This window comes from Simochromis diagramma, unplaced genomic scaffold (genome assembly GCF_900408965.1).
Source record: "Simochromis diagramma unplaced genomic scaffold, fSimDia1.1 OVJJ01000753.1, whole genome shotgun sequence".
In the NCBI taxonomy this organism is placed as follows: Eukaryota; Metazoa; Chordata; class Actinopteri; order Cichliformes; family Cichlidae; genus Simochromis; species Simochromis diagramma.
The window spans coordinates 21,103,346-21,120,577 of NW_024387523.1; the positions used below are offsets into that span (position 1 = coordinate 21,103,346).

The window sequence follows — 17,232 nt, forward strand, 5'->3', positions numbered from 1 at the left end:
TCCTGTCTGCATCCTCTTTTTTACGTCTCTTCTGGACGGTCCATTGCTTAGGATGGTTGACCCCAGATATTTAAACGCATCTACCTTTGCTACCTTTGTTCTTTGCAACTTTACTGTTACACCTGCTCTCTCTAATTCACACTCGTGTATTCTGACCTTCGTTCCTCTTGTCTCCAGTGTATACCATCACGTCTCCAGGCTCTTCACCTGCTCCTTATTCTTCTACAGATCACAATGTCATCTGCAAATATCAGGTATACCATGGCCTTGTGCGACTCGAACCAAAATGAGTACATTTAATCCAAAGCAAATAACCCCAGGCAAACAGATAAGTGTGGGTGAGGAGCTGGCTAAGATGGGACAATGACTTTTAGCCATTTTTCCCTGTGAAGGAAAAAAGATTTCAAACTTGCATGTATATCTTCTCGCCAATAGTATTAGATACAAATAAGGCTTTCATGAAAACACTGAATAAAAATGATACATATTTGCTAAATTAGGATAATATAGAAGGCACAGAGTGACACTAAATGGAGAGCCATTTGTAAACCGTAAGAGTCTCTTCTAAGGGAACAAAGAGCAAAAACAGCCAAACAGCAGCTACATTAAAGTATTTAAAGTTAATTTAAATGAAATAAAGAAATGCAACTAAAGTGGGGTACAAAAAACTTAAAACCACAGATACAGATAAGAACACACTGTCTCACTAAAGTAGCATATTCTCCAAACCTTTGTTAAAATCAAATAAGCAAACAGTACAAAGCTTTAAACTGTTTCACTATTTCTTTTTATTTTATCATGAAATTATTTTAAAGCTCATACTAAGAAAAGTTTGAGTCCTTGCAAAACAGATTTGAGCTCCTTGACTTCTTCCTGAACAGCAATGTTTTTTTCTTCAATGTCTTGTTTCAGGTCTTGGTTTTGATTGTTCAGAGACTCAATTTCCTGCTTTATTTCCTCATTTTATCTTTTTCCTTTTGAAAATTCAGTTTCAATTCAATTCAATTTTATTTATATAGTGCCAAATCACAACAAAAGTCGCCTCAAGGCGCTTCATAGATACAGAGAAAACCCCAACAACCATATGACCCCCTATGAGCAAGCACTTTGGCGACAGTGGGAAGGAAAAACTCCCTTTTAACAGGAAGAAACCTCCGGCAGAACCAGGCTCAGGGAGGGGCGGCCATCTGCTGCGACCGGTTGGGGTGAGAGGATAAAAGACATGCTGTGGAAGAGAGACAGAGGTTAATAACAGATATGATTCAATGCAGAGAGGTCAGTTAATACAGTTTCAGCTCACACATGCTCTGTATTATAGCATCATTTTCTAATCTGAATGCCTGGTTGTCCGTTTGGAGATCTTCAACTTTTTCCTTTTTCCAACACAATATTTTCACGTGAATTTAAAGCTAAAATAACTGTTTTTTAAATTTATTATCCCAAAGGAATACAGTGATGGAAATAAATTATGTGATCGTTAGTTTAAGTTATTTTGCAATATTTTTCTGACACTATTTTTCTGACATTGGTTTTACCAATCTTTAAACTTGTTTTTATTTTTACAGAGTATCTCTGCATACAAGATACCCTTTGCTTTAAATTTAAAGCAGATACATTAAAATATCTAAAGTTAATTTAAAGGAAATACAGAAATGCAACAAAAGTGGGGTACAAAACAACCTTGATGCAAACTTAAAACCAGAGACAAATAAAAGAACAGACTAGCCCACAAAAATAGCATATTTCCAAACCTTTTGCTAACAATCAAATAATCAAACTGCACAAAGCTTTAAATCCTTTCAAAGTTTCTTTTTATTTTATCAGCAAATTATGTTAATTAAAGCTCATGCTAAGAAAAGTTTCCAACTGAGTTCAAGAAAATGGAGAAAACCTCCATTAATCTTATAATCAACCATACAAAGAAGATGGAAAAGCAATAGAGAATGCACTGATGCATGCTCAGGCATCCAGGTAAGTAAATCCCAAAAGGCTGAATCTGTTGATCTGGATGTAGCGTTTTCAATGGGAGAAATATTCTCCTTCAGTCACTTGGATGAGTGAGGAAACATTTCTCCCACTGAAAACGTTACGTCCAAATCAACATATGCAACCTTTTGGAATCTAGAATGTAAATGATGGTTGATAAATAGCTATGTATGCAATGTGACCACTGGCTAAGTTAGGCCAATTCATAGCCAGTGGCCTCAAGGAACTTTATATTGCATGGTAAAGACCCTGCAATATAAAAGAAACCCCCAACAATCTAACGATCCCCTCTGAGCAAGCACTTGGCGACAGCGGGAAGGAAAAACTCCCTTTTAAGAGGAAGAAACCTTCGGAAGAACCAGGCTCAGGAAGGGGCAGCCATCTTCCAAGACTGGTTGGGGCTTAGATGGTACAAAACATGGACATAGCTTGTTCGTTGGAAACTTGAAGCCAATACAGAAGAACCTTAAGTGTACATTCAGTCTGAAGTCTACCAGATGGCAACAGCTAGCCTGATGCAAACCTATAGAAATCTATAGGAAAACAGCTTTCTTTCTTGATCCACTCCTCCTTAGCACATCTGGTTTTTGAAGACTGGAGTTGGACACCCCTGTTCTATATTGTCTATGGGGCTTGAGGGGAAAGAGTTGTAGTGGTGTATATACATGGGAAGTCGAAAGATGGGAGTGGGGAAGAAATGCTCCGTTCCCCTTACTTACTGCAAACTGCCTTTCAGAAATGGGGATAGATGTAGTCAGAAAATGCAAAATACAAGGCAGCACGTAGAAGCCATGTTGTCCATCCCCCATGATCCTCCACGTCTCTGGGTTGAAACGTCTGCTCTTGTGGAGTTTCCATGTGAGATGAACTTTCTGTAGGGATGTCCTTGTTTTTCTCCTCCAGGTCTGTAGTTTCGCTTGTTTTAATCCTCTCTTCCTTTTCAGTTGACTCATTGGATTCAGGTGTGAGCTCAAAACTACTTTGATGGGGTTCATCTTTATCAAGCTCTTGCATTTCTTCTTGCAGAGCCTGTTCATTTTGTCTCATTTCCTTCTGACAATCAGCCAACTTTTTGGTAAGCTCCTGGACTTCCTGTTCCAGAGCGTTGTTTTGTTCCTTTATTCTGTTACTCTCTTCTTCAAAGGATTTGAGTCCTTGCAAAACAGATTTGAGCTCTTTGACTTCCTCCTGAATAGCAATGATTTTTGCTTCAATTTGTTGTTTCAGGTCTTGGTTGTGATTGTTCAGAGACTCAATTTCCTGCTTTATTTCCTGATTTTATCTTTTTCCTTTTGAAAAGTCTGTTTCAGGTCACACATGCTCTGTATTATAGCATCATTTTCTAATCTGAATGCCTGGTTGTCCGTTTGAAGATCTTCAACTTTTTCCTTTTTCCAACACAATATTTTCATGTGAATTTAAAGCTAAAATAACTGTTTTTTTTATTTATTTATTATCCCAAAGGAATACAGTGATGGAAATAAATTATGTGATCGTTAGTTTAAGTTATTTTGCAATATTTTTCTGACACTATTTTTCTGACATTGGTTTTACCAATCTTTAAACTTGTTTTTATTTTTACAGAGTATCTCTGCATACAAGATACCCTTTGCTTTAAATTTAAAGCAGATACATTAAAATATCTAAAGTTAATTTAAAGGAAATACAGAAATGCAACAAAAGTGGGGTACAAAACAACCTTGATGCAAACTTAAAACCACAGATAAAGAAAAGAACAGACTAGCCCACAAAAATAGCATATTTCCAAACCTTTTGCTAACAATCAAATAATCAAACTGCACAAAGCTTTAAATCCTTTCAAAGTTTCTTTTTATTTTATCAGCAAATTATGTTAATTAAAGCTCATGCTAAGAAAAGTTTCCAACTGAGTTCAAGAAAATGGAGAAAACCTCCATTAATCTTATAATCAACCATACAAAGAAGATGGAAAAGCAATAGAGAATGCACTGATGCATGCTCAGGCATCCAGGTAAGTAAATCCCAAAAGGCTGAATCTGTTGATCTGGATGTAGCGTTTTCAATGGGAGAAACATTCTCCTTCAGTCACTTGGATGAGTGAGGAAACATTTCTCCCACTGAAAACGTTACGTCCAGATCAACAGATGCAACCTTTTGGAATCTAGAATGCAAATGATGGTTGATAAATAGCTATGTATGCAATGTGACCACTGGCTAAGTTAGGCCAATTCATAGCCAGTGGCCTCAAGGAACTTTATATTGCATGGTAAAGACCCTGCAATATAAAAGAAACCCCCAACAATCTAACGATCCCCTCTGAGCAAGCACTTGGCGACAGCGGGAAGGAAAAACTCCCTTTTAAGAGGAAGAAACCTTCGGAAGAACCAGGCTCAGGAAGGGGCAGCCATCTTCCACGACTGGTTGGGGCTTAGATGGTACAAAACATGGACATAGCTTGTTCGTTGGAAACTTGAAGCCAATACAGAAGAACCTTAAGTGTACATTCAGTCTGAAGTCTACCAGATGGCAACAGCTAGCCTGATGCAAACCTATAGAAATCTATAGGAAAACAGCTTTCTTTCTTGATCCACTCCTCCTTAGCACATCTGGTTTTTGAAGACTGGAGTTGGACACCCCTGTTCTATATTGTCTATGGGGCTTGAGGGGAAAGAGTTGTAGTGGTGTATATACATGGGAAGTCGAAAGATGGGAGTGGGGAAGAAATGCTCAGTTCCCCTTACTTACTGCAAACTGCCTTTCAGAAATGGGGATAGATGTAGTCGGGATATGCTAAATGCAAGGCAGCACGTAGAAGCCATGTTGTCCATCCCCCATGATCCTCCACGTCCCTGGGTTGAAACGTCTGCTCTTGTGGAGTTTCCATGTGAGATGAACTTTCTGTAGGGATGTCCTTGTTTTTCTCCTCCAGGTCTGTAGTTTCACTTGTTTTAATTCTCTTTTCCTTTTGCGTTTGCCTCGTGGATGTCATTTTGAAGAACCTGGATTTGCTGTCTCATTTTATCTCTTTCCTTTTGAAAAGTCTGTTTCAGGTCACACATGCTCCGTATTGTAACATCATTTTCTGACCTGAATGCCTGGTTCTCCGTCTGGAGATTTTCAACTTTTTCCTGCAATGCCAGCTTCTCCATTTCATACTCTTCAAGCTGAAGGTGCATTTCTTCTTGCAGAGCCTGTTCATTTTGTCTCATTTCCCTCCAACAATCATTTATCGTTTTGGTAACGTCCATCCGACAATCATTGATTGTTTTGGTAAGCTCCTGTTCCAGAGCTTTGTTATATTGCCTAATTATATTTTTCTCATCTTCAGAGCTTTCGAGTTGTTTGAGAAGCTCTTCAATATTAGTTTGGAATGCCTGGTTGTCTGTTTGGAGATCTTCAACTTTGAGCAGCAATGTTATCTTCTCCATTTCATACTCTACATGTTTACGGTGCATTCTTTCTTCCAGAGGCTGTTCATTTTGTCTCATTTCCTTCTGACAATCAGCCAACTTTTTGGTAAGCTCCTGGACTTCCTGTTCCAGAGCGTTGTTTTGTTCCTTTATTCTGTTACTCTCTTCTTCAAAGGATTTGAGCTCCTTAACTTCTTCCTGAATAGCAATGATTTTTGCTTCAATTTCTTGTTTCAGGTCTTGGTTTTGATTGTTCAGAGACTCATTTTCCTGTTTTAATTCCTCATACAGTTCCTTAAAATCTCTGAAATTTTCCAGGCTTGCGTTTGCCTCATGGATGTCAGTTTGGAGAGCCTGGATTTGCTGTCTCATTTTATCTTTTTCATTTTGAAAAGTCTGTTTCAGGTCACACATGCTCTGTATTATAGCATCATTTTCTGACCTGAGTGCCTGGTTGTCCGTTTGGAGATCTTCAACTTTTTCCTGCAATGCCAGCTTCTCCATTTCATACTCTTCATGTTTACAAGGCATTTTTAAGTTGTTTTAAGTTGCTCCAGAGCACTTTTCCATTCTTGATCATTTTGTTCATAAGCACTCCCTTTGCTTGAACTTGTTGTCTCAAAGCTTGATTTTCACACTGCAAATAGGCAACGCTATAGTTCAGCTCTGAATTCTCCAAGCAAAGCTTCTCATTTTGTAGTTGTAGTTCCCTTTTTTTCTTGTTTTTAGAAAACCCATATTCTTTGAGAAGCAGTTCAATGGTTTTTCGGAGGTTTTCGTTCTCATCTTTGAATTCCCTCACTTGCTGGCGAAGGTTTTCATTCTCTTCCATCACATCACTGGAAATGGAGGGGGACTCAGACATTTTTGTAATTTAACTAAAGTTAAAATCTACTACTACTTACAACAGTGCTAACTGTGTTCCTTGTTCACTTCAAAAAAGTGTCTCAAATTACAGTCAAGCGTATAAGCTGTTTGCCTCTTCAGTGAGGTTGTAACTGAATGGACACAGGGTTTGGGTTACTTATATAGATTTCAGATCAAAGGAATTCTAATAGAATGTGATGAGTCATGCTGATGTCATAAGAAACATGTGATGTCACAATGAACATGTCAGATGAAATGATGGAAAAAATAACAATAGCATTATCTGGTAAATTGATTAATGATTCCATGATCTTTGAACCTGTAATGGACTTTATTAAAAAATTTAACAAGTGAATAAAATGTTTTTAGATAAATGTGTATTTTAATGAAAATTTGCTGAGCTCTTTTGTGCAGGATTGTGATGTGTGCATTGTGCCACATTTAAATCTGGCACAATGTAGACTTTACTTTAAAAATAAAGTAAAACAATTTATGATAAAGTTAAAAAAGTTCTTTATTGGCCTTTCACTGCTCTAATTTCCGAAAGACAGAAATTAGAAATTTGTATCAGCAGTGTCATCCTCTGAATGCTTCATCACACTGTGAGTTATGTTTTTATCCTTCAAGACTGAGCTGATGGAGAACAGGTTTTTTTTAATGTATTTATTTTACTTAAATTCACCAAGTCATCATCATTACCTCAACTTGAGTTCATAGATGATCCAGTTTTAGTTTTTTTGTTATTAAATGTCCCCCTCTGTCCCTACACGTAAAACCCTGTTAAAAATCAAGATTGCTCTAAACGATCCAAGGACATATAAATGTCATCTGTGTGTGTAGCAATTTCTTAAATAAGCATATTAAATAATATTAAATTAATGCACAGTTGAAAGGATTCAGGTCTTTTCTACCTTTTTTTTTAAAATTCAGTCATATTGTATGATTAAATGCTGCTGCTGCTGCTGCTGACATGAACACTGAAATCGGATGTATTCTATGGATGTTCATTTAAATTTGTTTGCTGCTTGTGTGATTACAGATGCAGTGAGAATCATGTTTCCCAGGCTTCCACTGAAGACATCCTAAAACTTTCCACATACTGAGGATAGAGGACATTGACGATGCTATGTCACTGCTCCTGTCCAAGGAGAAGAGCCTACAGGTTCTTTGTGTAAATAAAACTGATTTTAATGGAGGAATTTATGTTGCCAGACTTTCCTTTTTTTGTGAAACAGATAAGTAACTGAAAGAAACTAGAATAATAAAAATATTTTTGTCATGTTCAGAGGGTTTAAGTTGTTCCAGAATTCTTTTCAGCTCCTGAGCTTGTTCTTGAAAAGCACTGTTCTTTGCTTCTTCTTTTAGAGCCTGATTATGATCTTTGAAAAATTCCTTTTCCTGCTTCATCTTACAATATTTTCTCTCGTTTTCTGTAATTCTCTATCATTTTTTTTGCCTGAAGATCATATTGAGGAGCCAGGATTTTGTGATGCATTTGAGCTTTTTCCTGCTGAAAGTCGCTTTGCAGCTCACACATGCTTTGATTTTCCTGTCTGAAAAATATTTGCAGACCAGTGCTTTACTGAAAAGACATCTGGTTATAAGCTCATGTTTTACCAACTAATGTTTCATATGACAGACCTAAAACTCACACTTTTGCTCTGATAAACAGTTCGGCTACATTCTCACATCGTATCGTTTATTTGCTGGGTGTGACAACTAAGTTCCCCTTCAAAGGACGTTTTGGTAACAGCAGCTAACAGTGTCAAAAACAGCAGCACTTACTGAGAGAAATCCTGAAGAACTCAGCTCAGTATCATTGTCATCAGACAGAAGTAAGCTTCTTTAACAAAGTAACAGAAACACACCGGCCATCTGCAGTCATTATGGGGTACAGAGGGTTAAGTCTGACATCACCATCTTCAAATTCCTCAAATATGAGCGATCCCTCTCATGTACTCATTTTTAATCTTGTTCATTCTGCTTACTTTATATGAATATGGTAGCATTTTCAATTCCTCCACTTCCGCCTCGACTTCCTGTCTTTCTGTTAGTGGCACCATGTCCAAACCATGCATGACAGCAGCTCTGACTATCACTTTCTAAGTCTTCCCTTTTATGTCTTGCTGCTCATTCATCATGCTTACACCTGTCACAAGTCACCACTAATACTTGTCTTCATCCTGTCTGCATCCTCTTTTTTACGTCTCTTCTGGACGGTCCATTGCTTAGGATGGTTGACCCCAGATATTTAAACGCATCTACCTTTGCTACCTTTGCTCTTTGCAACTTTACTGTTACACCTGCTCTCTCTAATTCACACTCGTGTATTCTGACCTTCGTTCCTCTTGTCTCCAGTGTATACCATCACGTCTCCAGGCTCTTTTACACCTGCTCCTTATTCTTCTACAGATCACAATGTCATCTGCATATATCAGGTATACCATGGCCTTGTGCGACTCGAACCAAAATGAGTACATTTAATCCAAAGCAAATAACCCCAGGCAAACAGATAAGTGTGGGTGAGGAGCTGGCTAAGATGGGACAATGACTTTTAGCCATTTTTCCCTGTGAAGGAAAAAAGATTTCAAACTTGCATGTATATCTTCTCGCCAATAGTATTAGATACAAATAAGGCTTTCATGAAAACACTGAATAAAAATGATACATATTTGCTAAATTAGGATAATATAGAAGGCACAGAGTGACACTAAATGGAGAGCCATTTGTAAACCGTAAGAGTCTCTTCTAAGGGAACAAAGAGCAAAAACAGCCAAACAGCAGCTACATTAAAGTATTTAAAGTTAATTTAAATGAAATAAAGAAATGCAACTAAAGTGGGGTACAAAAAACTTAAAACCACAGATACAGATAAGAACACACTGTCTCACTAAAGTAGCATATTCTTCAAACCTTTGTTAAAATCAAATAAGCAAACAGTACAAAGCTTTAAACTGTTTCACAATTTCTTTTTATTTTATCATGAAATTATTTTAAAGCTCATGCTAAGAAAAGTTTGAGTCCTTGCAAAACAGATTTGAGCTCCTTGACTTCTTCCTGAACAGCAGTTTTTTTCTTCAATGTTTTGTTTCAGGTCTTGGTTTTGATTGTTCAGAGACTCAATTTCCTGCTTTATTTCCTCATTTTATCTTTTTCCTTTTGAAAATTCAGTTTCAATTCAATTCAATTTTATTTATATAGCGCCAAATCACAAAAGTCGCCTCAAGGCGCTTCATAGATACAGAGAAAACCCCAACAATCATATGACCCCCTATGAGCAAGCACTTTGGCGACAGTGGGAAGGAAAAACTCCCTTTTAACAGGAAGAAACCTCCGGCAGAACCAGGCTCAGGGAGGGGCGGCCATCTGCTGCGACCGGTTGGGGTGAGAGGATAAAAGACATGCTGTGGAAGAGAGACAGAGGTTAATAACAGATATGATTCAATGCAGAGAGGTCAGTTAATACAGTTTCAGCTCACACATGCTCTGTATTATAGCATCATTTTCTAATCTGAATGCCTGGTTGTCTGTTTGGAGATCTTCAACTTTTTCCTTTTTCCAACACAATATTTTCACGTGAATTTAAAGCTAAAATAACTGTTTTTTTAATTTATTATCCCAAAGGAATACAGTGATGGAAATAAATTATGTGATCGTTAGTTTAAGTTATTTTACAATATTTTTCTGACACTATTTTTCTGACATTGGTTTTACCAATCTTTAAACTTGTTTTTATTTTTACAGAGTATCTCTGCATACAAGATACCCTTTGCTTTAAATTTAAAGCAGATACATTAAAATATCCAAAGTTAATTTAAAGGAAATACAGAAATTCAACAAAAGTGGGGTACAAAACAACCTTGATGCAAACTTAAAACCACAGATAAAGAAAAGAACAGACTAGCCCACAAAAATAGCATATTTCCAAACCTTTTGCTAACAATCAAATAATCAAACTGCACAAATTTTTATTTTATCAGCAAATTATGTTAATTAAAGCTCATGCTAAGAGAAGTTTCCAACTGAGTTCAAGAAAATGGAGAAAACCTCCATTAATCTTATAATCAACCATACAAAGAAGATGGAAAAGCAATAGAGAATGCACTGATGCATGCTCAGGCATCCAGGTAAGTAAATCCCAAAAGGCTGAGTCTGTTGATCTGGACGTAGCGTTTTCAATGGGAGAAAAATTCTCCTTCAGTCACTTGGATGAGTGAGGAAACATTTCTCCCACTGAAAACGTTACGTCCAGATCAACAGATTCAACCTTTTGGAATCTAGAATGCAAATGATGGTTGATAAATAGCTATGTATGCAATGTGACCACTGGCTAAGTTAGGCCAATTCATAGCCAGTGGCCTCAAGGAACTTTATATTGCATGGTGAAGACCCTGCAATATAAAAGAAACCCCCAACAATCTAACGATCCCCTCTGAGCAAGCACTTGGCGACAGCGGGAAGGAAAAACTCCCTTTTAAGAGGAAGAAACCTTCGGAAGAACCAGGCTCAGGAAGGGGCAGCCATCTTCCACGACTGGTTGGGGCATAGATGGTACAAAACATGGACATAGCTTGTTCGTTGGAAACTTGAAGCCAATACAGAAGAACCTTAAGTGTACATTCAGTCTGAAGTCTACCAGATGGCAACAGCTAGCCTGATGCAAACCTATAGAAATCTATAGGAAAACAGCTTTCTTTCTTGATCCACTCCTCCTTAGCACATCTGGTTTTTGAAGACTGGAGTTGGACACCCCTGTTCTATATTGTCTATGGGGCTTGAGGGGAAAGAGTTGTAGTGGTGTATATACATGGGAAGTCGAAAGATGGGAGTGGGGAAGAAATGCTCCGTTCCCCTTACTTACTGCAAACTGCCTTTTAGAAATGGGGATAGATGTAGTCAGAAAATGAAAAATACAAGGCAGCACCTTGGAGCCATGTTGTCCATCCCCCATGATCCTCCACGTCTCTGGGTTGAAACGTCTGCTCTTGTGGAGTTTCCATGTGAGATGAACTTTCTGTAGGGATGTCCTTGTTTTTCTCCTCCAGGTCTGTAGTTTCGCTTGTTTTAATCCTCTCTTCCTTTTCAGTTGACTCATTGGATTCAGGTATGAGCTCAAAACTACTTTGATGGGGTTCATCTTTATCAAGCTCTTGCATTTCTTCTTGCAGAGCCTGTTCATTTTGTCTCATTTCCTTCTGACAATCAGCCAACTTTTTGGTAAGCTCCTGGACTTCCTGTTCCAGAGCGTTGTTTTGTTCCTTTATTCTGTTACTCTCTTCTTCAAAGGATTTGAGTCCTTGCAAAACAGATTTGAGCTCCTTAACTTCTTCCTGAATAGCAATGTTTTTTGCTTCAATTTCTTGTTTCAGGTCTTGGTTTTGATTGTTCAGAGACTCATTTTCCTGTTTTAATTCCTCATACAGTTCCTTAAAATCTCTGAAATTTTCCAGACTTGCGTTTGTCTCATGGATGTCATTTTGAATAGTCTGGATTTGCTGTCTCATTCTATCTTTTTCATTTTGAAAAGTCTGTTTCAGGTCACACATGCTCTGTATTATAGCATCATTTTCTGACCTGAGTGCCTGGTTGTCCGTTTGGAGATCTTCAACTTTTTCCTGCAATGCCAGCTTCTCCATTTCATACTCTTCATGTTTACAAGGCATTTTTAAGTTGTTTTTAAGTTGCTCCAGAGCACTTTTCCATTCTTGATCATTTTGTTCATAAGAACTCTCCTTTGCTTGAACTTGTTGTCTCAAAGCTTGATTTTCACACTGCAAATTGGCAACGCTATAGTTCAGCTCTGAATTCTCCAAGCAAAGCTTCTCATTTTGTAGTTGTAGTTCCCTTTTTTTCTTGTTTTTAGAAAACCCATATTCTTTGAGAAGCAGTTCAATGGTTTTTCGGAGGTTTTCGTTCTCATCTTTGAATTCCCTCACTTGCTGGCGAAGGTTTTCATTCTCTTCCATCACATCACTGGAAATGGAGGGGGACTCAGACATTTTTGTAATTTAACTAAAGTTAAAATCTACTACTACTTACAACAGTGCTAACTGTGTTCCTTGTTCACTTCAAAAAAGTGTCTCAAATTACAGTCAAGCGTATAAGCTGTTTGCCTCTTCAGTGAGGTTGTAACTGAATGGAACAGGGTTTGGGTACTATATAGATTCAGATCAAAGGAATTCTAATAGAATGTGATGAGTCATGCTGATGTCATAAGAAACATGTGATGTCACAATGAACATGTCAGATGAAATGATGGAAAAATAACAATAGCATTATCTGGTAAATTGATTAATGATTCCATGATCTTTGAACCTGTAATGGACTTTATTAAAAAATTTAACAAGTGAATAAATGTTTTTAGATAAATGTGTATTTTAATGAAAATTTGCTGAGCTCTTTTGTGCAGGATTGTGATGTGTGCATTGTGCCACATTTAAATCTGGCACAATGTAGACTTTACTTTAAAAATAAAGTAAAACAATTTATGATAAAGTTAAAAAAGTTCTTTATTGGCCTTTCACTGCTCTAATTTCCGAAAGACAGAAATTAGAAATTTGTATCAGCAGTGTCATCCTCTGAATGCTTCATCACACTGTGAGTTATGTTTTTATCCTTCAAGACTGAGCTGATGGAGAACAGGGTTTTTTTTAATGTATTTATTTTACTTAAATTCACCAAGTCATCATCATTACCTCAACTTGAGTTCATAGATGATCCAGTTTTAGTTTTTTTGTTATTAAATGTCCCCCTCTGTCCCTACACGTAAAACCCTGTTAAAAATCAAGATTGCTCTAAACGATCCAAGGACATATAAATGTCATCTGTGTGTGTAGCAATTTCTTAAATAAGCATATTAAATAATATTAAATTAATGCACAGTTGAAAGGATTCAGGTCTTTTCTACCTTTTTTTTAAAAATTCAGTCATATTGTATGATTAAATGCTGCTGCTGCTGCTGCTGACATGAACACTGAAATCGGATGTATTCTATGGATGTTCATTTAAATTTGTTTGCTGCTTGTGTGATTACAGATGCAGTGAGAATCATGTTTCCCAGGCTTCCACTGAAGACATCCTAAAACTTTCCACATACTGAGGATAGAGGACATTGACGATGCTATGTCACTGCTCCTGTCCAAGGAGAAGAGCCTACAGGTTCTTTGTGTAAATAAAACTGATTTTAATGGAGGAATTTATGTTGCCAGACTTTCCTTTTTTTGTGAAACAGATAAGTAACTGAAAGAAACTAGAATAATAAAAATATTTTTGTCATGTTCAGAGGGTTTAAGTTGTTCCAGAATTCTTTTCAGCTCCTGAGCTTGTTCTTGAAAAGCACTGTTCTTTGCTTCTTCTTTTAGAGCCTGATTATGATCTTTGAAAAATTCCTTTTCCTGCTTCATCTTACAATATTTTCTCTCGTTTTCTGTAATTCTCTATCATTTTTTTTGCCTGAAGATCATATTGAGGAGCCAGGATTTTGTGATGCATTTGAGCTTTTTCCTGCTGAAAGTCGCTTTGCAGCTCACACATGCTTTGATTTTCCTGTCTGAAAAATATTTGCAGACCAGTGCTTTACTGAAAAGACATCTGGTTATAAGCTCATGTTTTACCAACTAATGTTTCATATGACAGACCTAAAACTCACACTTTTGCTCTGATAAACAGTTCGGCTACATTCTCACATCGTATCGTTTATTTGCTGGGTGTGACAACTAAGTTCCCCTTCAAAGGACGTTTTGGTAACAGCAGCTAACAGTGTCAAAAACAGCAGCACTTACTGAGAGAAATCCTGAAGAACTCAGCTCAGTATCATTGTCATCAGACAGAAGTAAGCTTCTTTAACAAAGTAACAGAAACACACCGGCCATCTGCAGTCATTATGGGGTACAGAGGGTTAAGTCTGACATCACCATCTTCAAATTCCTCAAATATGAGCGATCCCTCTCATGTACTCATTTTTAATCTTGTTCATTCTGCTTACTTTATATGAATATGGTAGCATTTTCAATTCCTCCACTTCCGCCTCGACTTCCTGTCTTTCTGTTAGTGGCACCATGTCCAAACCATGCATGACAGCAGCTCTGACTATCACTTTCTAAGTCTTCCCTTTTATGTCTTGCTGCTCATTCATCATGCTTACACCTGTCACAAGTCACCACTAATACTTGTCTTCATCCTGTCTGCATCCTCTTTTTTACGTCTCTTCTGGACGGTCCATTGCTTAGGATGGTTGACCCCAGATATTTAAACGCATCTACCTTTGCTACCTTTGCTCTTTGCAACTTTACTGTTACACCTGCTCTCTCTAATTCACACTCGTGTATTCTGACCTTCGTTCCTCTTGTCTCCAGTGTATACCATCACGTCTCCAGGCTCTTTTACACCTGCTCCTTATTCTTCTACAGATCACAATGTCATCTGCATATATCAGGTATACCATGGCCTTGTGCGACTCGAACCAAAATGAGTACATTTAATCCAAAGCAAATAACCCCAGGCAAACAGATAAGTGTGGGTGAGGAGCTGGCTAAGATGGGACAATGACTTTTAGCCATTTTTCCCTGTGAAGGAAAAAAGATTTCAAACTTGCATGTATATCTTCTCGCCAATAGTATTAGATACAAATAAGGTAGTGATGGGTCGTTCGTGAACGAAATGGCTCTTAGAGCCGGCTCTTTGACGTGAACGACGCGAGCCGGCTCCTTATCGCGAGCCGTCACGTGGGTTGTTTTTTTTTTTTCCTTTCTCTCACCCTCTCTCTCGCACTTTTTTCCCGCTTCACTCTGCACGCGAGCCTCGTGCTTTAAGCTGGGCAGAGTGGGGAGGGGCGGTAGTTACACTCAGTAGCACAGGAACAGTATGGGCAGAAATCTGTGCCATCAGAAACTGAATTTGAATAAGTTCAATTTGAATTTGAATTGCTCAGATTGAATCTGAATTGTAACTTGAATAAATGCTTTTGAAAACTGAATTTGAATTAGTCTAATTTGAAATTGAATTTATGGTTTGAAAATGATCATCACTAAATTGAAATTGAATTTTATATTTTGAAAATGAATTGATTTGCTTTGAAACTGCATTTTATCCTTTAAAAATTCAGCTCTCGAATAATTTCAGTTTCACTTCTCACCATTCAGTTTCAGTTCTACAATTCAATTTCAGTTCCAAAATTCAGTTTTTTGGAACTTACATCCGGTTCCGGTTCAAGCGCAGATTAATAGAACTACGTTTTACTAGCGGACCGAAAGTGTTACTGACGGGAATCTACAGCATCTTGAGCTGAATTAAGACTTCAGAAGTCATTCGTCATGTCGAATGACCAGCGGATAAACTCTCAGGTTGGTAATAAATGTATAAGAACAAGCGTCATGTTAACAAATGATAGCCGTACAGTAACTTTTATGCTTATTGTAGCTGTTAGCTAAAAACGCTAATTTAGCGTAGTTTGCCCTGAATTCAGCTTTGACAAACAAATATGATCGACTGTTTCTAGTAGAATTCCAAAGTTGTCTGTCAGCGGTGTGTGGAGGCGAGGAGGAAGGAACCCAAACGCAGGACTCGCAGGTAGGTGAAGACTGGTGAAGGTTTATTATAAGGAGTGGATGAACAGAAGAGGTAGAAAATGGCTGGCTGGCTGGACGACTGACTGAATGGCTGGCTGACTGGACTGGACTTGACTGAACTGAACTGAACTGAACACACGACAGGAACGACATCATCACATGTACATCAATGACACGACAGAGAACTGGTGAAACCGAGGAACTTAAATACACAGGTTGAATAATGACAATGATTGGAAACAGGTGGGTACAGGGCTGAACATAATCTGACTAATGACACGGGAGACAAGCTGACACGGGAAAAAACAGGAAGTGAGAACATTAATGTGGCGAACTAAACTGAACATGAACAAACTGAAATCACTGGGTCAACGACCCAGGAACCCTGACAGTACCCCCCCCTTCAAAGGCCAGCACCCGACGGCCAAACGAAAAAGAACCAGAACAGGGCGGGCGGAGGGGGCCCAGGACGGAGGGACGGAACACACACAGAGACAGTTCAGGTGGGTGGCCACGTGGCCCGAGGCCGAGACGAGACAGTTCAGGTGGGCGGCCACGTGGAAGGCAGCAGCGACCACTGAGCCAGTCCGGTGGGCGGCTGCGGCGGTCGAGACGAGATAGTTCAGGGGGCCGACCGTGCGGACGGCAACGGCGGCGACGTGGACACAGTTCGGGAGGCCGACCGTGCGGAAGGCAGTGGCGACGTGAACACAGTTCGGGAGGCCGACCGTGCGGAAAGCAACAGCGGCCACTCAGGCGAAGGCGGTCCGGGGGCCGGCCGTGCGGAAGGCAACGGCGGCCACTCAGGCGGTCCGGTGGTCGACCGCGCCGGCGACGAGGAGAAGGCGGCCGAGGAGCAGCTGCAGGAGGCGGCTCGGGAGCCGGCGGAGACGGAGGAGCAGCTGTAGGACCAGGCAATGCAGAAGCCGAGGCCGAGTCTGAGGCCGGACCAGGCGAAGCAGAGGCCGAGGCAGAGTCTGAGGCCGGACCAGGCGAAGCAGAGGCCGAAGCTGGGCCAGGCGAGGCAGAAGCAGAGGCCGGGCCAGGCAAGGCAGAAGCAGAGGCCGGGCCAGGCGAGGCAGAAGCAGAAGCTGAAGCCGGACCAGGCGAGGCACAGGCTGAAGCCGGACCAGGCGAGGCAGAAGCAGAGGCCGGGCCAGGCGAGGCAGAAGCAGAAGCTGAAGCCGGACCAGGCGAGGCACAGGCTGAAGCCGGACCAGGCGAGGCGGAAGCAGAGGCCGGACCAGGCGTGGCGGAAGCAGATGGTTGCTGGACGGGCTCCTCGGGCCTTCCAGCTGACGTGGCATGAGGCTGGTGCGGTTCTCCCGAACCCCCAGCTGACGAGGCATGAGGCTGGACGGGCTCCTCGGGCCCTCCAGCGAAAACGGTCTCAGAACCAGTGGGCACCGGAGCCCCTGGCACAC

General features: G+C 39.7%; 1 protein-coding gene across 1 annotated transcript; it reads right to left on the reverse strand.

The window, feature by feature from the left end:
- Positions 1 to 796: 796 nt before the first annotated feature.
- Positions 797 to 12,374, reverse strand: LOC120726522 (girdin-like). The gene is made up of 4 exons (XM_040020151.1): positions 11,123 to 12,374; positions 4,917 to 5,912; positions 2,769 to 3,258; positions 797 to 962 (listed from the first exon to the last, which is right to left on the reverse strand). The coding sequence occupies exons 1-4, from the start codon at positions 12,239 to 12,241 to the stop codon at positions 817 to 819; spliced, it is 2,751 nt and encodes a 916-aa protein (XP_039876085.1). The 5' UTR covers positions 12,242 to 12,374; the 3' UTR covers positions 797 to 816.
- Between the last annotated feature and the right edge of the window lie 4,858 nt (positions 12,375 to 17,232).

What these genes read in the sequence shown, in the direction of transcription:
- LOC120726522 (XM_040020151.1), bottom strand. Translation starts at nt 12,241, where the DNA reads ATGTCTGAGTCCCCCTCCATTTCCAGTGATGTGATGGAAGAGAATGAA. An exon ending in ACGCAAAAGGAAAAGAGAAT is followed by an intron (nt 3,259 to 4,916) that starts TAAAACAAGTGA and finishes AGATAAAATCAG; the next exon opens with GAAATAAAGCAGGAAATTGA. An exon ending in ATGGACAACATGGCTTCTAC is followed by an intron (nt 963 to 2,768) that starts GTGCTGCCTTGT and finishes GAAAAAGATAAA; the next exon opens with ATGAGGAAATAAAGCAGGAA.